This window comes from Myxocyprinus asiaticus, chromosome 2 (assembly GCF_019703515.2).
Source record: "Myxocyprinus asiaticus isolate MX2 ecotype Aquarium Trade chromosome 2, UBuf_Myxa_2, whole genome shotgun sequence".
Classification (NCBI taxonomy): Eukaryota; Metazoa; Chordata; class Actinopteri; order Cypriniformes; family Catostomidae; genus Myxocyprinus; species Myxocyprinus asiaticus.
The window spans coordinates 15,991,293-16,017,601 of record NC_059345.1 but is presented as its reverse complement, the minus strand read 5'-3'; the positions used below and the strand labels follow the sequence as shown (position 1 = coordinate 16,017,601).

Genomic DNA, 26,309 nt, shown 5'->3' with positions numbered 1-26,309 from the left:
ATCATCAAGAAATATGGCTTAGGGTATCACTGCTATGCTGATGACACTCAAATCTACATCAGCACCAAGCCTGATATTACAGCCACTGCAACATTTCTTACTGACTGTTTGCATGAAACAAAAACATGGATGCAACTTAACTTTATTACACTAAATTGTTCTACGACCAATGTTCTAATCATTGGTACACCAGCAGCTACTCAGAAGTGTAATAATTTTAAATTGACAGTTGATAATAACCTGGTACTTCCCACTAATCAAGCACGCAACCTTGGCTTTATCTTTGATGCACAGTTAACATTAGATGCACACATCAAGAGTGTTACTAAAACCACACAATCAGGCCTTTTCTCTCGTTGCCTGATGAAGAAAGGCTCATAAATGCCTTTATTATTTCCAGAATGTATTATTGCAACACACATTTTTCAGGTTTACCCACAAACTCCATTAAAAGACATACATTCAGAATTCAGCTGCTCGTGTTCTCACTTTTACATCACCATGTCAACACATTACTCCTGTGCTCTCTCAATTACATTGGCTTCCTGTCCGTGAACATATTGATTTTAAAACTCGTACAGTTGTATTTTAACATACAAAGCAATACATGGGACAGCTCCTTTTTACCAGTGCGATCTTATTACTCTTTTTACACATTCTCACTCTCTCTGTTCAGCTGACTCTCTTAGTCTCCAGCAGCTTTTCCGCAGACTAAAAACTATGGGGGAGAGAGTTTTCTCATTCACTGCCCCTAAACTATGGAATGCACTACCTACTGCTATTAGGAATGCTCCCACGTTGAACTGCTTTAAGAAATATATAAAATCTTTTTAAAATAGCTTATATTGATTGAATCCACTTCAGTTTAATTTACTGGGTCTCGATTTGGTTGCATAAATTGCTTTGTTTTATTTTAATCTACTGTTGTACATTACTTAATTTTATTCTTCTTGCTTGTTGAGTATTATTTTGCTTTGGTATATATATTTTTTTGTATTTGTGTTGTAGTGCTTTGAGTGTGAGAAAGGCACTTAATAAATCAAATGCATTATTATATTATTATTATTATTATTATTATTATAAAATGTGTATGCGGGTCTGAAAAGACTCTAGATGCATATTCTTTATCAAACTACTTATTTTTTCAAGGAAAATTACTTTAATGATAATTTTATTTATAATTTACGTTTTAAAATGGTTGATATATCATCTTTAATTCTAAAGAGTTTTACATGCACTGAGTTTTGGGTAACAGTATAAAAAAGCCTGTATAACAGTAATATGTAAATTGTATTGTAAAATGACAACCTTATGTACTGTATATTGCTATATTACTCTGTGTAGCTATATTTGTTGTTTGGAATGCTGAGGCGTACTGAAAAAAGAAAAGTGTGTGCAGGTTAAAACACACTAAGAAGTGGTCCAGGCGCTATTACCATTGTGCTCTTGCTGTCAGGTTGCTCTGTGGGAACTGTCCCTGTAATAGGTATAATGTCATGCACTTTGGATAAAAACAGGCTGAAAGAAAGCTTGATATACTTGCACACAACACATACATATGAACATGGTATTTAACATACATTTAATTACATAACAGATGGAAAATTAAAACAATCAATGTATTTAAACTGTAATACCATTGTTAATTAATTTTGAATACCAAAGTAAACACATATGGGTCATATAGGACCCATGCATTCTAGGGGTAGTGATGCAAACTCTTATAATTTAAACTTATTTCTTTAAAAGTCAATTCACATGGTCAAAGACTCAATTGTCAGATCAAAAGAACTTTTACTTTTACACTTCATGTAAAAATTATAGTCATTGGCCGTGTCATTTTTGGCTCACATATGCATGTTAGGATTAAAATACTTTCTCCTATCCCAGCTTAATATGCAGAGATAACTATACATGTCATGTAAGTTATCCATTGGTAGGTTGATTTCTCCAACAATGTGGGGTGAATTCACTAAGAATTAATTGTGCCCAATAAAAGCGCCAGTTATTTGCGCTGTCTGCGCAGGTTTAGTGCCCGATTCAATAAAGGAATTATGCAGATCAGGCAAGAGCGCAGACGCGCCCACAAAATCACTGCTGAATGCAATTTGCATGCACAATTCCAATCTTGCAGGCCGATTCTTAGCACCATTTAGTGGAAGATGCAGCAGAACACCATTATCTCACTATGGGAGGACTGAACAGCATCACTGACTACTGTGATCCAGACACCTGAATCATCTCTTTAACATGCCAAAAGTGCACTTGACTACACCGTGCATCTGGATACGTGCTGGGTTATAACGTTCTTCATTTGATCATTATTTGAATAATTACTGCTTATATGATGAAAATGTACACAGACATCTCTTTTAAAGAGCAACTATTATGGGTTTTAAATGTGCCTAATTTAGTTTTAAAGGTCTCATACAATAGATTTACATGCATCCAAGGTCAAAAAACACTTTAATTTGCTCATAATTTAAATTGCAGCATTACCTTATTTCCCCCAGTGTCAAAAACGACTCGTTCAATGATCCATTCTAAAGGGTTCATTCTAAACTCCTCCTTTCAGAAAGCCTACTCTGCTCTGATTGGTCAGATGTCCCAGTCTGTTGTGATTGGTCTACCGCTTAGTGTAGCGTTTAAGGGCGGGTCAAAGCTGTTCGCGAGCAGCCAATGAAGACCAGAGGCAGGTTTTTTTGTTACCAAATTACGTAGGTTAGTACAGGAAGTAAGTCAATAACTCCATTTGTCGTGCACTTTGATTTTTGAAACTTTGCAGACTTTTTTTACATTCACAAACAGCTATATAACACACTACATGAAAGGTAATATTTGAAAAACCATAATAGGTGCTCTTTAAATAAAATGTATTTTATCACCTGCTTTCATCTGGACTGGCCACCTGTCGAGGGTGTTTCCCTGCCTTCAGCCTAAGACAGCTGGGATCGGCTCCAGCACTACCCGTGACCTTAAATTGGACAAGCAGCCATTGAAAATTTATGGATGGATGCTTTCATCTGGCGCTAATAGCGCAATGTATATTGTGCCAGGCAAATTTTGCGAATGAAGTGCAATTTACTTTAAGCCTAATTTACATAGAAAGAAGGTGACAATTACTTTATTTAAAAAACTCATGACGCAGCGCAATTTCAGCACTGATTTTTTTATGAAATACCATGCGCAAAAGTGGCACAACTTTAAAGTGAATTCGCCCCTGTGGCTCTGTTTCGCTCTCAAAACATTGCTCTGTTTCACCGAGTATACAACCAGCCTGACATAGCAACCAATGGCATGAATTTTGTGCCAGGAGTCACAGGACTCTGCGGTTATCTGTTATCTTCCAATGGAAGACCAGTGTTACATGACACCACATTTGGTTTCATGTTTCAATTCCAAAAATGACCCAGATGCTAGCATTAGAAAGTTTGTTTCATTTTAGCAAATTGGTTTGTTCACTATAGAGGGTTCATTCAATGATATACTGATTCTTTTCAGTCATCACTCAAAGACGTTCCCAAATGATATAGTTAACAATATTGTCCCCATCTCGCAGGCTTACTCCTAAATAATGTAATCTCTGACAGTTTACAAATGCTTTAAGGTGTCTTTTGAATGATACAAATAAAAAAATAAAAAGATCTACAGCTGAGTAAGGATGGGTTTGTTATGTGCCAGATGCAGAGGAGGAACCATGTTTGTGGAGATTGCTTAACCAAAGCCATGTGAATCATTCCAATATCTTTCAAAGGCTCATTGCCTGTACCATCTCAGCTTGCAATGAAAAGCCCCTCTCAGGCTGTGCGCAAGTTCATGGCTGTTTTCATCATAATCTCTTCTCTTCTCTTCATTGTTTCCGTTATCCATGCCTGCGCATGATTAACGACTTTGTTTAAATGCACAAGTCTACAGCACAAGTACATGGAACTTAATGGAGGAACATTTAATAAAACAGATCGTCTCATGGGTGCTCTCCAGGCATTGATCGACGCCTTCCTTTTGTTTTCTGAGCCAGGCGTTGTGGAAATAACCCCAAAACAGATGAAAATAGCAGTGGATGCAGTGATTAAAAGTCTTCCTTTTATCTCACACATTCATTTTAAGGGCAAACCATTTTAAATACTCTTAGACTTATAGAGCAGTATTGTAGCAATAGCTTTCATCTGTTCTGTTCTGTTCTTTTCTCTTCTGTTCTGTTCTATTCTGTTCTGTTGGGTAGCGGACAGCAACTTTGTAATTTTCCATTGTTAAGATAGCAAAATAAATAATCTTATCAACTTTCAAAAGGGAGAAAATGCTTCCCATATTTTTAATTGTTGAGGCTGCACATCGAATCAAGATTCTTCTGTATTTTGGCATATAGGTACATGCCAACATGGACAGGTTGCGTGACACGCCTTCATCCTAAAACACCAAGAGCAAAACTACACAAGGTAAAAAACAACAACCAAGGCTACATTAAATATGGATTCACTTGAATATGGATGAATAAACTTGGTTTGTGCCAAGTACAATTTGTTTTCTGCTGTGAATTGAGCCTGACACAGCCACATTAAAATTCAAAAAGACATTTAGAAACCAAAATACAGACTAAAAAAATACAGAGCCATTGGCTCCTAAACTGAAACATTTAGGAGCCAAATGGCTGTTCATAGTTGCCAAATTATGGAATTACTTGATTTAGATGGTTGTTCAGAAACAAGATAGAAAGCAAAAGAAAAGAAAGACATCTGATTACTGATAAATCGGTTGATTAAAAAAAAATGGAGGTGAGCGCAATCAGGAGGGCCGTCTTCAAGGAGAGGGCTTTCAACTCGACTGACTCTAGCGGCTCAAAGGGGGCTCCGCGAGAACTGGTCTGAGAACCAAGTCTGGGTAGGCCAATACGGGGCCACGAGGGTGACCTGCTCCTCGTCCTCCCTGACCTTGCACAGGGTCTGTGCAAGTAGGCTCACTGGGGGGAACGCATACTTGCGCAGCCCCTGGGGCCAGCTGTGTGCCAGCGCGTCTGGGCCGAGGGGGGCCCCCGTCGGAGAATACCAGAGCGGGCAGTGGGAGGTTTCTCGGGAGGCAAATAGGTCTACTTGTGCTTTGCCAAACCAACTCCAAATCAGCTGGACCACCAGGGGGTGGAGTCTCCACTCTCCCCTGAGTGTCACCTGCCGCAAAAGCACGTCCGCTGTGGCATTGAGGTTGCCCGGGATGTGAGTTGCCCGCAGCGACCTCAGTCGGCACTGACTCCATAGGAGGAAACGGCGGGCGAGTTGCGACATGCGATGTGAGCGTAAGCCGCCTTGGAGATTTATATACGCTACTGTCGCTGTGTTGTCCGTCCGGACCAACACATGCTTCCCCCAGATCAACGGCAAAAGCCTCCGCAGGGTGAGCAATACTGTCAGCAACTCGAGGCAGTTGATGTGCCAACACAGTCGAGGTCCTTTCCAGGAGCCAGTGGCTGCGTTCCCATTGCAGACGGCGCCCCAGCCTCGCTTGGAGGCGTCTGTCATAATGACGACGTGCCTGGACACTTGCTGTAGGGGAACTCCTGCCCGTAGAAATGCAAGGTCTGTCCAAGGGCTGAACAAGTGGCAGCAGATCGGCGTGATGGCCACGCGATGTGTGCCGCGGCACCATGCCCATCTCAGGACTTGAGTCTGAAGCCAGTGCTGAAGCAGTCTCATATGCATCAACCCTAGTGGTGTGACCGGCGCTGAGGGTGCCATATGCCCCAGAAGCCTCTGAAAGTGTTTCAGTGGAACCGCTGTTCTCTGCTTGAATGACTTCAGGCAGTTAAGCACCGACCGCAAACCTTGAGAGTGAGCTAGAATCAGCCAGTCATCGAGGTAGTTGAGTATGCGGACACCCACTTCCCTTAACAGGGCAAGAGCTGCCTCTGCGACTTTCGTGAAGACGCGAGGGGACAGGGACAGGCTGAAGGGGAGGACCTTGTACTGATACGCTCAGGCGGTCGTAAACACTGGCTATGTGACCCAGGGAGTGAGGAAACTGTCAGAGGCGGCCTGACCAGCAGCACTGTAGGCTTTGGCCGTCAGAGACGACGTCGTCCTATAGGCCTTGGAAGGGAGTTCCGGGCAATCCTGCCATGTGGCTGCACTTTGCATGCACAGGTGCACCACAACTGCCTTATCCACCTGAGGGACCTCCGTATACCCGTGGGCCACCCTGCCATCGAGGGTAGTGAGAGCGGACAAGCTGGGAGGGCAGTTTCAGGTAGAAAATGGTGCCTTCCACGACCACGTCAGCTCATTGTGCACTTCCGGGAAGAAACTGAAGGACTACAGAGAGGTCCCATGGGGGAACAAGGTGCGGTCTAGGGGGGTTCAACCTCCTAGCGCCTCTCAGAAACCTGATGATCAAGTTGTGCTTCCGCAAGTACTTACCAGGAGGTGGGAGGAGGAGTCTCGTCCATGAGGTCCATCGGCACTAATCCCGTGTGGGGGTATTTGTGCCAAAGCTGGGTGCCCAGGGGTGGGGGGGTCCACCGCTGGAGCGCCAACCCTGCCAAAAAGGAACGGTGGACGGCGGTCGTGACGACAGCCGTGCACACCGGACATGTGACCCAGGAAACAAGGAAATTGCTCTTTTGCTGAAACTTTGGGTACAGCAGCCTCTGGGGCAAGCGGCGAAAAAAGAAACAAAAGATTCTCCTCCCGGCCCTCCACTGGGGGATGGAGTGGTCTGTGCACCAGCTCCAGAGAGATGGGTCTCCTTGCCCCTGGGTTGCCCATCTCAGGGGTGCTTTGAAGCCTTCCTCGGGTTCTTGGTGACCGGCTGTGAGACGGGGGGCGTCTGCTTCCTGCGATGGGCTGCACGCCGGGGCCAGGCCACGGGGGCGGGCTGCGGCGGAACCGGAGATGTTGCTGCAAGGAGACGCCCTTGGCGACGAGCAGACGGGGTGCGGGATCTTGAGCCGCGCCGGGGCAGGATGTGCTTTATAGCCTCCGTCTGCTTCTTCACCGTCGAGAACTGCCGGGCAAAGTCCTCGACGGTGTCGCCAAACAGGCCAACCTGGGAGATAGGGGTGTCAAGGAACCGTGCCTTGTCAGCCTCTCGCATCTCTACCAAGTTGAGCCAGAGGTGGCGGCAGACGAGATGTTGAACCCGCCCTGAGACGAGCCGGCGATCTCGTCCGAGCATGCGATCGGGGAAATGAGCGTGCTGGGGAATGGGAGGTCCGTGGGGGGATACCCGGCGGAGGTGGTCCAATTGAGTATACTCAATATAGAATATACTCTTTTTTTTGCTCTGCCGAAGCGCCCAGGGGCGTTCTCTGCACTGCACAGGCACAGAGGAGGAGAAGCCGCTGAAATGTGCCGTCAAATCCAGCAGTCTTTAGCGAGGTGAGTTTTTCTAGAAGAATTGTATTCAGTGCACTGAATGCAACCGTTCAGCTCCGAAGAGAAAATCCGAATGAGTGGTTGCATATTAGCTCCTTTTATACCCGTATTTCCAGGGGAGTGGCATTTAAATTCCACTCGCCAATTCTCAATGGCCTTTTTTTAAAAAAGCAGAGGTGTTTGGGGCTCCCAAGAGTGACCCCTAGTGTCACTACATCGACACAACGTCGAACAAAATCCTGGATTATCTTGTTTCATGTTTCACATTGTTAATACTTTACCCTGATTTAATAATTAATCATGTTCCGAGGTTTCACATTGTACATTCGTAAACCCCGGGTTAATGTTTTTATTGCAGTGTCAATAACATTGATTCAACAAATACAGCTTGCGACGGACACACACCTGTCACTGGAGCTGCTTTTCTGTGGAAAATGCCAAGCAAATCAGCTCTGTTTGTCTTTCATGCCACAAAAACACACACAAAAGGAAAACTGTCTCTTCATCACAGCAGTTATCGCATTTGCCATCACTACAGAAAACTTAAACAGCGCATGAGTTTTTGTGACTGCACAAAGCCTATAAATATTAAATTAGGTTACCACTTATATGATTGGTTGTGTGTTGCTATACAACTTTTCTCTAATATTCTAACCAGTGGCATATTGCAATTTTAAGGATATTTCTGTTTACTTTTGCACGATAGAGAAATTCTGTAGTAAAGCAACCGTACATTTACAAACCTATTCTTGACTGGCTTTCCAACTACACCCACAGAACCTCTGAATAAATGTAATTGCAAAGAGACAGGTGTACAACATGCATAATTTCTGAAGGATTAGTCGATGAAATTACAGCTGGCCTCCATCTGTTGTTGATTTAAGGTTTCAGCCCTGGATTTACATTTCTAATGCATAAATACAACATGCCTCACCTTTACTGCTAACAAGCTACGAATAATTTGTAGATGCCACCATGCTGATTTGCATTTTAAATGGGAGGAAATATATATGACATTATGTGAGGCAGCACTTCTAATGTTTGTTAACATTTGTTATGTGGCTTAGAGTTTACAGCAGTGGCATGCACAGAAGTGGGGCAGCAGGGAAGCCCCTTTCCTTCACAAATATATAGGTTCCCTTCTTGTCGTGCAGAAAAACGGGAGACATTTTAATAATAAAATAAAATACTTAAAAAAAATGTATCTCTTAATAATCTCAAAATAAAAGTAATAACGTATGAGACTAATTTGCTACAGCAGATCGGGGTGAATCCCAATTGAAAGTGATCCTCCCTATGCCCAACTCACTCTGAAGTGCAAAGCTCTTAAAGTGTGTATACTGTGGGGAAAAAAGCATTAATGTATGAATATACCTTTCGCTTAAAGCCTTGTGAAAGGGCCTTTCAAGAAAGGATTAATTTTTGTTACTTTACTTTGGAACAACCCTTCAAGTGGTGTTCCCTTCCCACAGTAGTGCCCTTCAAGGGAGTAAAAATACAGTTTGGAATTCACCCTGGAACACCGAAGTGGCGCTGCCTCAGACAGGTCAGATAAAAAGTCCACTCTATATACTGCATTGTAAGTTCATCAAGAGAATAATACTTGATTGTAACTGCATTTATGACATTGCACACCTGCAGTGTAGAGAGCTTTATTCAATTATAATCAGAGCGGTCACGTCGATTTTACATCTTTCGTAGAATACTGTCGTAAACTGTCCTTTTCTGCATATCGCGGTCCCTTTCGGCATATCACGGCGCCGTTTCGCGGCCCTCTTCAGCCAGTCATGGCCTGTACGGCATAACGCAGTGGCCTGTTTCAGCTTATCGCCACCCGTTCTGCCCTGTTTTGTGACTAGCCCATTAGGAAAAGTCCCAGTTCTCCCTATGGCCAGTCCGCCCCTGGTACCATGGTTTTGCCACATTACTACTGTAAGGTCTTAAATTTTGATGACAGAATATAGCAAAATAACATTACCTTAATATAAAAGGAAATTAAGAGAAATTACTATAGAAAGTGTCACTTCTATAGAGGATAATGAGGACAGAGAGAAACCAGGAGAGATGACAGGATGAAGTGAGGGAGCAGAGATGAGAGAAAGAGAAGAGTGATAAAACAAGAAAAACATTATAGCCCTAGCCAAAATAGCACTGTGCCCGGTATTTAATACATCAGTCATTAATCCATCATTTTCATTTTGTGTGTGTGGCCACCAGAGAAGCAGACAGGTAAGCAGGTCACAGGACATACATTAAGCAACACGTAGGGATTCACTTCTGTAGTAGACACACTAGGTTAGGGGCGAGTGCCATCCACTGTATTCATGTTTTGGATAGAGAGTGTAGATTATTCTCTTTGGTTTAATAGTCTGTGTAGAGGAGTTATAACGTGAGTTAGTCTTTGTTTTGTTTTGTTTATTTCTTTTCTTTAGCAACCATCCCCCAAATCCCCCGCCCCTCCGTTTTCACTATATTATCAACTTTTTGTAAATAAAACATCTTGTTTATATAACAGAATGTTATTATTTGTGATAATGGAAATAATGGAAAAATTAGGATGTGTATAATAAAAGAACAAATGCTTATTGTAAATATTTGTAAAGCAAAGGCATTATTTAAGTATATATAAGTGCTACTCATTTAAAAAAATACTACTAAAACTACTAAATAAAAATGTCAGTGCCATTTTTGATTGTTCCGCCCCTGTTCCTGAGGACTGTGCACGCCACTGGTTTGCTTTCTAAATCAGGATGATTGCTTGGCCATTGCAAGGTGGTTGTTAATCCAAAGTACTGTATGATCAATATTGATGTTTGCCTTAGCAAGAAACACTTAATAACCAATGCCCAGCACAACTACAATATTTGTAAGTCAGCTGAAAAACAACAGAAAAAAACAAAGGGTTGTGTATAAAGTGGTTTTATATATATTATCAAAGACCAAAAACCACCTGCCTGTTATTGTGTAGGTCCCCTCGTGCCACCAAAACAGCACCAACCCGCATCACAGAATAGCATTCTGAGATGTTTTTCTTCTCACCACAATTGTACAGAGTTGTTATCTGAGTTACTATAGACTTTGTCAGTTCGAACCAGTCTGGCTATTCTCTGTTGACCTCTTTCATCAACAAGGCGTTTCCGTTTGCAGAACTGCCACTCACTGGATGTTTTTGTTTTTGGCACCATTCTGAGTAAATTCTAGAGACTGTTGTGTGTGAAAATCCCAGGAGATCAGCAGTTACAGAAATACTCAAACCAGCCTGCCTGGCACCAACAATCATCCATGCTATTATATAATCAGCCAATCGTGTAGCAGCAGTGCAGTGCATAAAATCACGCAGATATGCATGAGCTTCAGTTAATGTTCACATCAACCATCAGAATGTGGAAAAAATGTGATCTCAGTGATTTGGAGCGTGGCATGAATGTTGGTGCCAGATGGGCTGGTTTGAGTATTTCTGTAACTGCTGATCTCCTGGGATTTTCACACACAGCAGTCTCTAGAATTTGCTCCAAATGGTGCCAAAAACAAAAAACATCCAGTGAACAGCAGTTCTGTGGATGGAAATGACTTGTTTGTGAGAGAGGTCAACAGAGAATGGCCAGAGATGTTCGATCTGACAAAGTCTACGGTAACTCAGATAACTGCTCTGTTCAATTGTGGCGAGAAGAATAGCATCTCAGAATGCTATTCTGAGATGCATGTTGGCCCTGTTTTGGTGGCACGAGGGGAACCTACACAATATTTGGCAGGTGGTTTTAATGTTGTGGCTGATCAGTGTATAATATATACAGTATACATATGTACATATAAGGACTACAGTATATAAGACACTACATCAGTAGCTGAGCCTTGAGGACTGGAAATATGTAAAATCTTTGTATTGACTACTTTGTTCACGTTTGACTTATAAAAGTATCAAACTATTGAGCTTTTTGATCAATTGGATGACTTGCTCACAAAAAGGCATTCAACAGAGGTAAAATCATGATAATGTCTCACCTCTAGTACACAAGGCAAATAAACTGTCATACCTATTTCACTGACGTTTACACCCAATGAGGTCTATAATACCTGGAGAGAGATATCCGTTAGCATTCCCATTCATCTCAATGGCAGTAGCTCGACTGGCACATGATCCCCCAAAAGTATGAAATCTGAATTCTGCGATATTTGCTAATGGACACTCAACTTTTTATCCATCCAGGTTTTTTAAGCCAATCACCTGAGCCATAAATGCCATGTAACCAATCATTCTGGAGCTGTAGGAAAATATCATTGGTTGATTGGCTAAAGCATCACAAGAAGGTGCACACTCCAAGCACAAGTCCATTTCATACTTTTAAGAGACCTCCAAAACAAATCTGTCACTGGTAAAATATCTACTATAATAAAATGAAATATTTGTGATATTTTACTTGCAAAAATCTTTTTTAGTCAGAATACAAACTGTTGGTTCCAGATGCTGTGGTTACGGCATCTACCAGCAAAGGCTACGAGTAATTGGCCGATGCTAACCAGCCAAACTTTGACCCCTTTGTCTAAACATGCAGATGTCTCAACCAGAGTTTCTTTATTTACTACACCAATAAGCAATGCCTTTGAGTATTCTTTACATTCTTCACCTCATTTCCATTTTATTGCTAAGAAAAAAGTTTGATTTTAGATAGTTTGCCAGCAGTGCTGCCTTAGTCAGTTAAAAGAAAACTCACATGACATTGTAAACCTGGTACTTTTGACCCCTATGCCATGACTGATCTTTTACCTCATGATACCAACCCCCGACTTCATTAAGTAAACGCTAAAGTGTTCGTTTTATAACATTGCTTATGGCTTTGATCAGCAACTGTGCAATTGCACATGCTGAAAGAAGATTTTCAAAGTTCTGCTGCCAATTTATTGAAGCTAATGCATGTACAACTTTATGTTCCAAGCCTAACTGTGTCCAGGCATGCATTTAAGGTTCATGGCCAGAATTGACAGTCTAAATATAGGCACACAAAACCCCTTCTGAACTGTATCTACATTCTGCACCTCTCTACCCTCCATCCACTCCTAAACTTCAGCCAAAATGAAAATAAGCATAATTAGGTCCCATGAACCAGAGAGCATTAGACAGAGCAGCAGTACTGGCACAGATGCCAGAATCTTCCTGGTATTGGAATGTCACCCACCATGCCAAAGGCTGCAGTTAGCACCCATTTGAAAAACCTCGACTAGATGACTTCCTTAACACACAATATTACTCACAATTCAATTTTCTGCAGTTATCAGGAAAAACAGCCCCCTATTAAATTTTGTGTTTTTAGCAGAATTCAGGCTTAAAAACTGTATTTTTCAGGTTGGTCCAGCAAATGCACATTCACGTTGTAGAGCAATAAGAAGAGGCGCTACCTTTATCAATAAGCTGATTGGTTCTTTTAACTAAAAGGCAGGACTGTCTTTCCTATAGCTACCTTTCTAAGCTTTACAATTTCTCCCATTCATTTTTTACAGATGGTCTGTCTGCCCCTCCTTATACTGTCTCTGGTTTGGCTTTGGAGTGGGATTTGTGTACTGAAGCAGAACGCTGTGTCCTCCCAGACATGGGTGGAACATTGTTATGGACCATGCGCAACACGGACAGGTTAAGCCGGTGCGCACCATCTCCAGGATGCGAGTAGGGTCTGAGTTGGGGTGGTAAGTGGGGTGGCAAAGCTCATACCACCCTTCTGGCCCCGCCCCTGGTTGTATGTAAAGGTTAGGTGCTCACAACTTGAAATGTATTTGTAGTGTAGTTAGCATGTGGGTGTATTATATTATGTCAGATAATATACAGTATGTAGATGTTACAGCAAATAATTTGTTAAAATGAGGAGGAAAACAATATGTTATTCTGACTTCTTCAGCAAGAAGGCAATGGCTGACTCATAGGAAGGCATAGGAAGGTGAAGTGATGTGAGAGCAAGCAGCTGAAAAGACAGGAAGTCATAGGGAAAGCACAGAGTGTGACAAAGGAAGCAGTGGCAGTGAGCACAAAACAGAAAGAAGGCATGAGCTGTTTCCACAGTCTCTGACCTGACAGGTATAATTTTCTGCTGTGATTTCCTCCCTAGATAACTAGATTTCAGCTACAGACTGTACTGAAAAAGTTATTGTTTAGGGGTAAATAAGTTTTACAGGTTTTCTTGGCATAATTGATAATTTGTCCTTTAAAACCATAATGCTAATGTAACTGGTCCTGCTCTTCCGGCTCCGAGCGGGATTTGTACTGGGGTTTCCAGCAAGGGAGGTGGGCGCGCTAATGAGGAGGCTAAAGGCTACAACCTCTAGCGTCAGTTGCTAGTGTGCCTCTTGAGGTCAGGGGAGTGAGGTTTACACACTGCACAGCTATCTACCAGCTGGCTACCGTTACACTCACCCCCCAAACCTCACTCCCATTCGGGTCATGGCACCACTGTAACCAGTCCTGCTCTTCCCACTCCGAGCAGGATTTGAACCTGGGTCTCCGGCATGGAAGGCAGGCGCGCTAATGAGGAGGCTAAAGTTACAGCCCCTAGCATCTATCGCTAGTGCACCTCTTGAGGCCAGGGGAGTGAGGTTTAGGGGGGTGAGTGTAACAGCTGGCTACTGTTAAACTAAGTGTATGAAATGGAGAAACTGAGTCATTGGGTATGGGGATATTTAATGAGTATTACTTATATTGCTTCATGTTTCACCATAGATCAAAATCAAGAGCAGAGGGCCCAAGGCAACCACAATCAAATCTCTTCGGGACTCTACATTCTGAGAAATGTTTTACCTCAGTGCAAATATGTGGTAATGACATACTTATCTATGAACAAATAATCTATAATTGTACATAACACTCTTGGAGCATTAACATTTTTTAATTGTATTTAGTAAAGCTGCTTTTGGGAGCTACATTGCTGACACCATAATAAATAGTAGCTAGAGTACACTTTTTTACATTGATAAGTGAGTCTGTGCTACCCCACTCTTGAAAAGCACAAGCCATCACTGAATCATATACATTTTTATAACTAGAATAGGCCTACATCTTATATGGTGAGCATTCGCAACAGTTTGGTCACACAATCTGATTGGCTGAAGGATGTTCTAACTGTACATAAATGTATAATTATGCTGATGCGAACCACTGATAGCTCAGTCTGGGTTCAATACAAGTTCAGCTCAATCGACAGCATTTGTGGCATAATATTGATTACCACAAAAAATTTATTTTGACCTGTTCCTCCTTTTCTTTAAAAAAAGCAAAAATCTGGGTTACAGTGAGGCACTTACAATGGAAGTGAATGGAGTCAGTCAGTAAATGTTAAAATACTCACTGTTTCAAAAGTATAGCCACAAGTGGTAAACAATATGCATGTTAACATGATTTTAGTGGGATAAATCGCTTATTAACTTTTCTTAAGTTATGGCCAATTTGACAACTTCGTTTCCATGCCAAACGACTGTAAAAATGACGATTTAAACAACTTAAAAGCTCAAATAATACATGAGTTTTAACAGAAGAATTAATGTGTGTTTTTAAAAAATAATAAGCTTCACATTTCTGTTTTTAAACCCTCCAGAAATGGGCCCCATTCATTTCCATTGTAATTGCCTCAATGTAACCTCGATTTTTGCTTTTTTTAAAGAAAAGGAGGGAGGAGTCAAAATAAAATTGTGTGGTAATTAACATTATGCCACAAATGCTGTTGATTTAGCATAACTTGTACTGAACCTTGAATATTCCTTTAAGAGTCACATGGAGGAACTACTTTATTTGGTTAAGGGATTGTACATACTACAAAACTACTAAAAGTTATGTTTCTGGGTTTGCAGCAATATCATTTGCAGTAGCACACTTTCTTTTTTTTTTTTTTAATTGTGCAGTATATTTCTTATCTAAATTAACTCTGCACCTGCCATTTTTCATTGAGAAAATAAATGATGAGAATGACTTGTTCACGTGCATAACACAGTTAAACAATAGTGTAATGATGGCATAGTCAGTACCAATAAAGTTTAATGTTCTAGAGTTAAATGATCATTTTAACTTTTATTGCAAAGGCTAAATAATGATTCCTTGTCAGATATCCTGTAAATTCTGAATCACTGTAACTTTTCTGCTACAATACAACTTCATATTGTGAAATTCAACCATGCTACAGCCTTTATTGTGTGCCACTCCAAGATTTTAACTGGCCCCTTGTGGCCACCCCATTACAAATGAACATTTCCTGGAGGCATCGCTGTCGATAGCTTGCCGTTGATTCCATGGTGCAAAACATCATCAGCAGGTCAGGGCAGGTATGCCTGTCAACAAGCCTTAAAGTAGTATACAACATGTTGAGCTTTCTCCCTTACACTTGTTATGTCTTGTCTTGTCTTGAGCAATGAACAGCATATGCCCTAATGAGTAATCTAGCAGCCCACTGTAGTACTAGAAGCTTTTAAATAAAATACTTGATCACTGATCTCTTCTGTACTGCCGAAAAGCCAAAAATGCCACAGCATTCAAATCTGGGACACTTTTGGCTGTGAAAATAAAGTGTGTTTAAAGCACTTCCCATCTGGAGTTCTCATACATACAGTACATGCTGTTGATCACAATTTGCAACCCAACGGCTGGGATATTGGGATAGCTAACATACTATGTGCATGCACAAATGCGCACTAACTTCCTCCAGTTCCTCGCACTTGCAGCAAGTGTTAACTAACTAAATTTTAATTCAAATGAAGGACGGTTATTCATTGTGACATATCATGCAGATTGACTGTGAAATAGTGCCTCAGAAGTGTTCCATTTCCATTGTGGTCCCTTTGGGACACATAAAAGCAGCTTTCTGCAAGGTTTGATACATTTTTTTCATTATGCCTTCTTTCACTGATCCTTTTGTGCTGGATCAGGGAAACAAACAAAGCTACTGTAATCAATGGCAAATTACTGTAATTGTAAAGGGTTTCATACTTTAACTGGTGTCTTTATCATGAGCGACCCAACTGCTGACTATAAATTAACAATCAAAACATTTAGACAAGCTCAACTAACAACTTATTCTACCTTTTGATACATCGGGGGAGTTTTATCATTATAAATCATAATAATAGATTAAACATTGTGTAATCCAGCTCTAAAGGCAAATAGAAAATTGATATAGATTCCATAAAGAGTTGCAATGTGCATACAAACCCAAAAGTGAAACAGATAATCCTGCCTGATATCAAAATTGAAAAAGTATCAAATAAATCATAACAGTGAAAATATTAAGCTCTGGTTGCTTAGGTGAAAAGTGACATAAGTCTTGCTATGTAATACATATCAAATCCTATTCTGTGTTGTTCACATCTTCCAAGCCCTTGGAGAATCACTCACATGACAAGAACAGAACACGCTTATAGAACATTTTCCATTTAAATTGGTCCTGCCGTGTTTCATTTTCAATCTCCATATCTACACAGCTCGTATTCTTTAAAACAGGAAATCACGAATGTCTGACAGATTTCATTTCATGATATTATATAAACCTACACATTTGAGGTTCTGCCAATCATGCAATAGCTGAAGTCTATTTAAGCAGGTTATTCAGCAGGTAGGACTACAGTCTGATCATAGTGCATTCTGTAATATATAGTCTTTTGGACCACTTCCAAAATATCGAATTTTGTGGCTTTTCTCTATTAGCTAAAAACATAGGCTATGCTCTGTATGGCATACTGTCTTTCTACTCTTAATGTTGCTGCAGTATAAACTATGTATACGTACACAATATACACATTTTGTGTGTGCTTGAAATACATGGAATACCTACTACATTTGCTAAAATGAGCAGCATACAACAGAGTTTAATGCAAGTTATACTGTATTCCACAAAACAATGCACTTGACTTAAGCTTCCATTTCCAGTGTAATGGATGAACCGGAATGTCAGTCATAATTTTTAACATCTCTTTCTTGACTGGATTATTTGATTGGACTCCCAAATGTTAAGACATTTTACACCTAACTGGAATAAAAATGCTAAATAACTGTTTTTAGCTCCAAGATGATAACTGGTCGGCACTCTTTGAATTAAACATGCAACTCCATGAGGAACTGTGACAACAATGTTGCATATAACTGTTTGCAACATTTAGTTGATAATGCCTACTGTTTTAACTACTATAAACACTACCGGTCAAAAGTTTTGAAACACTTGACTGAAATGTTTCTCATGATTTTAAAAATATTTTGATCTTGAAGGCGTATGCTTAAATGTTTGAAATTAGTTTTGTAGACAAAAATAGAATTGTGCCACGATATTAATTTATTTCATTATAAAAATAAAATTTAATTTAAAAAAAGTTTTTGAAATGGATGACTTGGACCAAATAATAAAGAAAAGCAGCCAATAAGTGCCCAACATAGATGGGAACTCCTTCAATACTGTTTAAAAAGCATCCCAGGGTGATACCTCAAGAAGCTGGTTGAGAAAATGTCTAGAGTACATGTCTGAAAATTCTAGGTAAAGGGTGACTACTTTGAAGATGCTAAAATATAACACAGTTTTGATTATTTTGGATTTTGATTAGTCACAACATAATTCCCATAGTTCCATTTATGTAATTCCATAGTTTTGATGACTTTACTATTATTCTAAAATGTGGGGGAAAAAAAAATAAAAAATAATAATATATATATATGTATGTATGTATGTATGTATGTATGTATGTATAATAAAGAATGTGTAAGTGTTAATAAAATAAAAAATACTAGGTGGTATTGTCAAACAAGATAGGCTTTCAAAGAGTGAAAATAAAAATTAAAGTTGCTCTAAAAATAGTTATGTTGGTAAGGAATTTGTTGCACGTAGGGTTTTATGTGACCTAGAAAAGGAGGATCAAAGGAATTGTGTTCATGGATTGAAAGTGTTCAATATTTCATGGTGAAATAATGCTGTCTTGAAAGAAGAGGCTTATGGTGGCAGGTGAAATCTGTGCAGTGTCGAAAAGAGTGGCATCTTCTGCTGTCATATTGTTGCTTCTGCGATTAAATGTACACATAGCTTTGATTTTCACTACAATCCACACTTGAAAGACAGACACCAAGGGTAAAATCACAAATGTGATATGTCTGCCACCCCACCTCCTTCCCAACCTTCATCTTTCTATACTGTAGCTACTAGATTATTATTTCCTGGTGTGATCTTTTTAATTAGATATTTTGCTCATTTAATTTGCTCACTTTTTTTGCAATCTCTGCGTTTTCTTGGCTATATAAAATGATGAGTCAATTTGACTTGGCTCAAATAGATCCGGTCTAGCTTTTTTTCTTAGGGCTTCTCACTATCCATATAATTATGCATTATGGTGCATTTTGACTGCAACTTCTTCAGATGAACTTCAGCCATCGGAAGGCTCTCTAATTATAAAGAATAGGATTCGTTTTGACCTGGAAACCTCACCATTAACACACGGACAGAGCTTGACATAGACACATTTCCAATTAAGGAACCAGCAGGGTAAATCAACTTTTTATTACATTATAATGTAGCATGCATTTGCTGATCATAATGGAAGGAGCAGATTTTAAGCAAAGCTGACAGTCTGTTCCTTCTAAAACAAATCCTTCCTGATTGCTTCTAAAAAGAAAGCTCATGATATAGTAACCATCACACAAAATATGTTTGGACTTATTTTCAAAATACTGTGTGGTAAATTTCTCCAATCCTCACTTCAGTTTTATAAACTAAAGAGATTTAAGGTGCCCATCCATGTACTGACTAAGCTCAACCCTGTTTAGCTTTAGTGGGTAACCAGTTAAAAGCTACAGAATAATAAACTACTGGCTATTATGCTCTTAAAAAATTAAATACATTTATTTATTTGCTCATAAAGCAATTTATTTGCATGCTTCTCAGCTCTTTTAACATTCCTATAAACTTAAATAAACTTATAGACTAATACTAATTGAACGAACACATTCAAATTTACTAAACAAAGCAATGCTACTGAGGACAATTATTAAGAACTCAAAAATTGTACTGCATGATGTTGCCTTGATTTTTTTCACTTTGCCCAACAATTCCTTTTTTCTGAAATCAATATAGGTTGTGAAAAAAGGCACATCTTCAATGCAGACTTTGTTGCAAGCATTTCTCACATCTTTGAAATGTTGTTCTTTGGCCTTCAGCTGCTCATCTGAAGTATGCACAAAAGGACAGCCTTTGTATATATTAATGTATGCGTTTCACTTATCAGTGTTACAATGGCTTAACATTTGCAACTAAAGCTGACAATAATAATAATCTAGCTATTAGGCAACTAAAATTATGTCAGTGAATGTTATTCATTTTTATTCATTCTTATTCATTCAATAATGACTGGGATATCCCATATATTTTGCCTGTATTATAATATTTTTAAACAAGCTGTATATATATATATATATATATATATATATATATATATATATATATATATATATATCGCAGAAAGAAATTGATGACCATTTAGGAATTTTTACGTTTTTTGCATTGTGACATCACTGTAAAAAAGGAATTGTTGGGCAAAGTAAAAAAATCAACATGACAACATGATTTTTAGTACAATTTGTGAGTTCATAATAATTGTCCTCAGTAGCGTTGCATTGTTTAGTAAATTTGAATGTGTTTGTTCACTTAATTCAGAAATTCTTGCTGAGAGAACTATTCATTTCTTGTTCAGTCAACTATCAATTCGCAATACAAGAACTTTCCTTATGTCACCCTTTCAATCTTACACTGTATATGATTTTAAATTACTTTAACACGAAGTGAACTGCAATTTTTGCCTCTGAAGAGAGGTATGTCATGTGAGGAAAGACAGTACGTACAATTGCTTGACACAGACACACAATAGACCTCAACCCTTAACACACAGATCACATTAACAGTGACAATCAGCAAACCTCATTAAGTTAAAAGATGAGCTCTTAACATCACCACACAAAAATTACCTAAGAGTGGCAACAAAAAACAATAATAACTGCATAAATTAAGTCAGCAAACAGCAAAAAAATAAGCTTAATTGTCATAAAAAATATATAAGATACATATTTTATGTGTATTGTGTTGTTGAAAGTGATTCTTAAGTCAAGTGTTCTTGACAGGTTTCAGGAAATTTGCCCATATCCAAGCCTTATTTGTTATTTAATCTCTATAATTCCATATACAGTGAATGTTGTTGGAAAGCCCTAGACATTCATCGTGGATTTATGTTGTGAAACAGTAAAGAAATCGTCTTGGTTACTGTTGTAACCTCCGTTCCCTGATGGAGGGAACGAGACATTATGTCGATATAGTGACACTAGGGGTCGATTTTGAGAGCCCGAGACACCTTCAGATCTTTGAGAAAAGGCCAATGAGAATTGGCGAGTAGAATTTGCATGCCACTCCCCCCGACATACGGGTATAAAAGGGAGGCTGGTATGCGGATTAATTCAGGGTTTGCACTGAGGAGCCGAGACAAGGTCCTGGCCATTACAGCGGTGTAGTTCAGCCTGTGGCAAGAGGGACACAACATCTCGTTCCCTCCATCAGGAAACGGAGGTTATGACAGTACCTGCTGAATCGACTCCAAATCAGCTGGACCACAGCAGATGTTCTGTCACTTCCTCTACGTGATTTTGGCCCAGGCACGTGAGGCAGTGATCGTGACCATCAGAGGCGGAGAGGTAACGACCGCATCCAGGAACTGCACAGAGATGGAAGGGCATCTTTAAAATGACGCGTCTTTAAAAAGACGTTCAACGTCACTGTGCCTGTTCTAATAGAGGAAATATACTCTTTAGAGGAAATAAACTCTTTTAAAGCGCTGTTGAAGTGCCCAGGGGCGTAGTCTGCAGTGGAGTGGAGAGTGGAGAGAAAGCCGCTGGAATGCGCCGTATATCCAACAGCACACGCTTCTGAAGAGGTTAATGGATCAGTAGTAGTATCCAGCTTGCTGAAATACGACCGCTTGGCTCCGAAGAAAAAATCGGAATGAATCCGCATTCCAGCCTCGCATTTACACCGTTTGTCTGGGAGAGTGGCACGCAAATTCTACTCACCAATTCTCATTGGCCTTTGTTTAAATATCTGAAGGTCTCTCAGGCTCTCAATATCGATCCCTAGTGTCACTACATTGACACAACGTCGAGTCAGTGACAGAAGGGGAACTACCATACAGCTTTAAGCCATACCTTCAATTTTTCAATTTCCCTCTCTACACCACAGTATGTCCAACACCACTACCGTTTTTTTTCCACATGATTCATAATAACTCAATTAAAATACAATCACCTTAGAAACAAACTTCAAAGCTCGAACAGCTCAACCCGAGCCTCATTTCTAGATCTCAAGCACTTCCTTTTTGAACCGCCTTTGCTCCCACAGGTTATCAATGCATCTTTTGATTGTTGGCTCAGAAGGTGCTTCATTTATATTCCTTAGTAAAAGTGGGGTCCCCGCAGATGGCTCAGAGTAGCCCGCTTACACTGATCTACAATCAGTTTCCTCCACAATAATCCTTATTATTATGATAAGCATTATTAGGGGAATAAACAAATCTGTGCTCAGATTTCCTTTTAAAGGACATCTTCTACCAGCACTCCACAGAAGTCAGGGTCTGCCTGGGGGAAACAGGGTCAGCATTTGGGCAGTGCCATACTTGTTGCGGTTTTTCACATTGAGAAGCCGAACACCGACATTCGTCTTAATTCTCAGATGGCAGCCCTGACCTACTTAACACAAAGACGGCCTCATACAAACTTGATGATGTGCTTGTAAGACATGAAAAAGTTTCAACTACTCTTTATCAAGAAAATACAACACATGTGTGTGTCCTATTATGTAATATAATTAAACTGTATTTCAAATGCTTCACAAATTAATGATATATTAGGTTAAAGTATCTTAAAATTAAGAGAAGAAAGCGATTGTAATGGTTCCATTAAAAATATGTGGATTCACCAATTCATAAAATGTTAGTTTTTATATTGTATGTAATCTTGCATACAATACTGGGTGTGAGGTACTATATAGCCTTTTGTATAGTTATATATTTTCTAGTTCTAATTTCTTCAAAGATTATAATAGAATGTCATATAAACTGAAACTTTGCAAATTACTGAATAAACCTATTTAAATTCAAATGAATTTCACTGTGTCTCAATGTTAAAATGAAATAATTTGTTATCAAGGTTCATTGAGTCTGAAAGAAAAAAAAAACTGCTCTTATAAAGAATTTCATACTTGAAGAACAGGCACTTTGAAGGATCCTCTCCATTTTCTGCGCCAGAAACCAAATAAATCATGTGTTCAGTGAAAAATATCACTGTCATGTAGCACTGAACAGCTAGCAATGAAATGGACAAACAAACAGACAGTAAGACAGACAGACAGTAAGATAGATAGATATCTCTCTTGCTTATATATATATATATCTCGATCAGCCACAACATTAAAACCACCTGTCTAATATTGTGTAGGTCCCCCTCGTGCCAACAAAACAGTGCCAACCCGCATCTCAGAACTGCATTCTAAGATGCTCTTCTTCTCTTCATTACCAACATAGTTCAACGATTTGGCATTTCCTGAAACCGTAGTTCCAACGAACATTCGCAAACAGCGTCACATAGTTGTGTAGTTGGAACTACAGCTCTTTACCTGTGGTTAGAAGCATAGTTCATTATTAGTTTGTGGTGTCCACATCTTTGATTTCACCGCAGCTGGGGTATGTGCTATTCAGAGTTATCACCCCTATGCCCTATTGCTTTCAAAGACTTCAAGCCTTTCAAAGCTCTCTGAGTGGATGGTGAAGTTGTGGTGCTCAAATATCACGTAATTTACATTTTTTTATTATTTTGATTGGAAATTGAGATTGAAACGATCTTCCAGCGTGACTGTCACAATTGTTCTCCATTTGGAGTGCCCCCCTAAGGCATTATTTATGACATTTGGACACAGGATTGGCTTTGTTTTGGCATAGAAAACGTGAGCTATTTTATTATTTACAAGCGAATATCTTTGTTACAACATTTTCCAAAGAGAAATTTCACATATGGCTATATATGTAAAACACAATAGGCATGTTAATGGTTTTCACTGATATAAAAAGTTATCTGTACTGTACACACAGTATATGTAACATATCTGCAGTACTTTGAGTATAGTGTCAGAAAAGCGCTATGTAAATGTAAAATTAATTCATTTACATATTTTTAATATTACACTTTCATCTATGTAAAACATAATTTCCCAAATCACAGTGTACTTGTATATAGCCAATATGCCCAAATAAATGACTGTTTTGCATGAAAATCCCTGGAGATTAGCAGTTACAGAAATACTCAAACCAGGCCGTCTGGCACCAACAATTATGCTATAGTCAAAATCACTGAAATCAAATTTTTTTCCCCATTCTGATGTGCACTGCTGCCACACGATTGGTTCATTAGATAATCGCATGGATGATTGTTGGTGCCAGACGGGCTGGTTTGAGTATTTCTGTAACTGTTGATCTCCTGAGATTTTCACACATAACAGTCTCTAGAATTTACTCAGAATAGCATCAAAAACAAAAAACATCCAGGGAGTGGCAGTTCTGCGGACAGAAACGCCTTGTTTATGAGAGAGGTCAACAGAGAATGGCCAGACTGGTTCAAACTGACAATGTCCAGGGTAACTCAGATAACCCGCTCTGTACAATTGTGGTGAGAAGAATAGCATGTCAGAATGCTATTATATATATATATATATATATATATATATATATATATATATATATATATATATATATATATATGTATTAGATCAGAGCATGACAAATTTAATCACTCAGCACTGTGGAGATCCGAGGAGCTGTCCAGAGTGCTGATAGAAATCCTTGTAACCTGTTGGCGCAAAACTTCAAATCATTCATGCATTACCAATGTTATATAATATAATTACTTCTATAATATAAATTTGAGAGCAACGCATTTATGTTTTCTCCTCGAATACTAATGTGTTAATACAAATAACCAATTTAAGCAATTAGGGTATATGGACACAACTAATTCCAGTGTCTGAGAAAGATGAAATAATGTGCTGGTGATCCTGTGATAATCATCACCCTGCAATATTAGAATGAACACTTGCTAGGAAGGTTTCATTCAATAATAAGAAAAATAGGATTGGTTCCACTGACAAAACCTATGAGAACGCAGTGAGTGTCAATCTACACGGCTCTTATTCGGTATAATGTTTAACAAATGCAGAATTAGAGGCACCACGACATACATTGGCACCAGGACAACAGCAATAACATAGTCCTTATAAAAAACATTGGATGTTTAATAATATGGTAAAATGTTCTGTATATCTTCTTGTACAACCTTTGAGAAGAACCAATGTCCTACATCATTTGAGATCTCTGTTGAGATTGTGAGCTCTGAAAATCTTCGAATTAGTTTTAAAATAAAATAATACCGCATAAAAGTACTCTTGCGAGTTCTAATAATAACGCACATCTCACATTTCGACCAAGTTCGACTTGTCTATATGGGGAACGCGGGGTGAAATATATATTTATATATCTAGATTTTTCCGCAGTAGATGATGGACGTAAAGAAGCACACTCACATGGACGTGATGTTCCTGAAGAGATCTTCAATGTCATTATTGTTACTGCCATTGCCCAGCGGATCTTGTAGAGCAAGTAACGGGAAAAAATTCCCACTGTCGGACTTATTGCAATAGATCTCAGTGGGCGAACAGCTGCATGTTGGCGGACAATCGAGCATGGAGCTCCAATAGCACTGGAAGAGGCTTGAAAGAAAGAAAAGCCACCAGGTGAACACTGGAACCGCTGAACAGAACCATACATCCATGACTTTTGGGTCCAAATAAACGACTCGATGTCTCCCAGAGCTGATGAAGATCGCTGATGAAGAAATGGGTTTTAAATGTCTAAAAGCGTTGGCTACAGGAGATTGTGCCCGCCTATAAACATCGTTTGAGGTTTGATTGTTACTCTAATCTCCTTTCAATTGTTTGGATTGTATTCCGTTAGAAAAAGAAATACTGGAAATGCCACAACTCGCTATGACTTTCCATTACACAGTCCATGATAGGGATGTTCTCAGTCTCCAAGCCGGAGAAAAGTACTGGTGAAAGCACTGATGCTCTGGGTGACGAGCCTGAAGTCCCACCTACTGGACAGATTTAAGACTGACACCTGCAAGAGGAGGATGAATCACATTCCCAAACTTATGGTAAAACCAACAGACTATTATGTAAGAGGTTTGCATGGCAACGTTTTAGCCACATTTATATGTAGCCAGTTTATTGCAGTTCCGTTGGTGCTCCGTCTTGTTCCCCCTAAAAATTTTTTTGAGGTGTTGTTGCTGTTTTATGTCCTTGACTGTGTCGTGTTTTTAGTACGTATTCCACGCTGTAAAATTGTTTTAAGTGAAAACGATTTCACACAGTAACTTTATGTTTGTGTCATCTTGGACTCACAGTGACACCTAGCGGCGTGAATGCAGCATCATTCAAAATCAATAGTTTTCAGTTGCAGATGCCATTGTAGAAATTCTATATTCAAAGTCAGCCATGATTCTTTTAATTCAGGAGGGAAAGTGTCTTATTGAACTGTTCAGCCGTGACGTCAATTTGTAGTAGAACGCGGAAGGCCATGGGCTCCATCGGGAATTTCCTATGGGTTTTTGTAATGGCAGCTAGGATATATGAGTAAAATACGGTCTGTGGTAAACATTACTTAAAGCTACGTAGATTTTTTTTGTTCTACAACATAAATTGCACACTTTCATACTTCAAATGTGAATTTCTATGGGTTTTTTAAGTATTTTAAGTTGCTTCAATGCAGCTTAAAAATTAACATTCTTCATCAGCTCGGTACCTCAAGTGGTGAAGTAGGGTGAGGCAAATGGCAGTTGCTGCACATGTTTCAGTTTGGGGCGTG

At 39.4% G+C, this 26,309-nt stretch overlaps 1 protein-coding gene across 1 annotated transcript in view; it reads right to left on the bottom strand.

Annotated features, from left to right (window-relative positions):
- LOC127413494 (NT-3 growth factor receptor-like) overlaps window positions 1-25,215 on the bottom strand; it is a 259,870-nt gene extending 234,655 nt beyond the window's left edge. Inside the window, exon 1 of the mRNA XM_051650682.1 lies at window positions 24,968-25,215. Coding sequence (XP_051506642.1) covers window positions 24,968-25,215 — 248 coding nt within the window. The remainder of the gene's footprint in view (window positions 1-24,967) is intronic.
- Window positions 25,216-26,309: the final 1,094 nt, after the last annotated feature.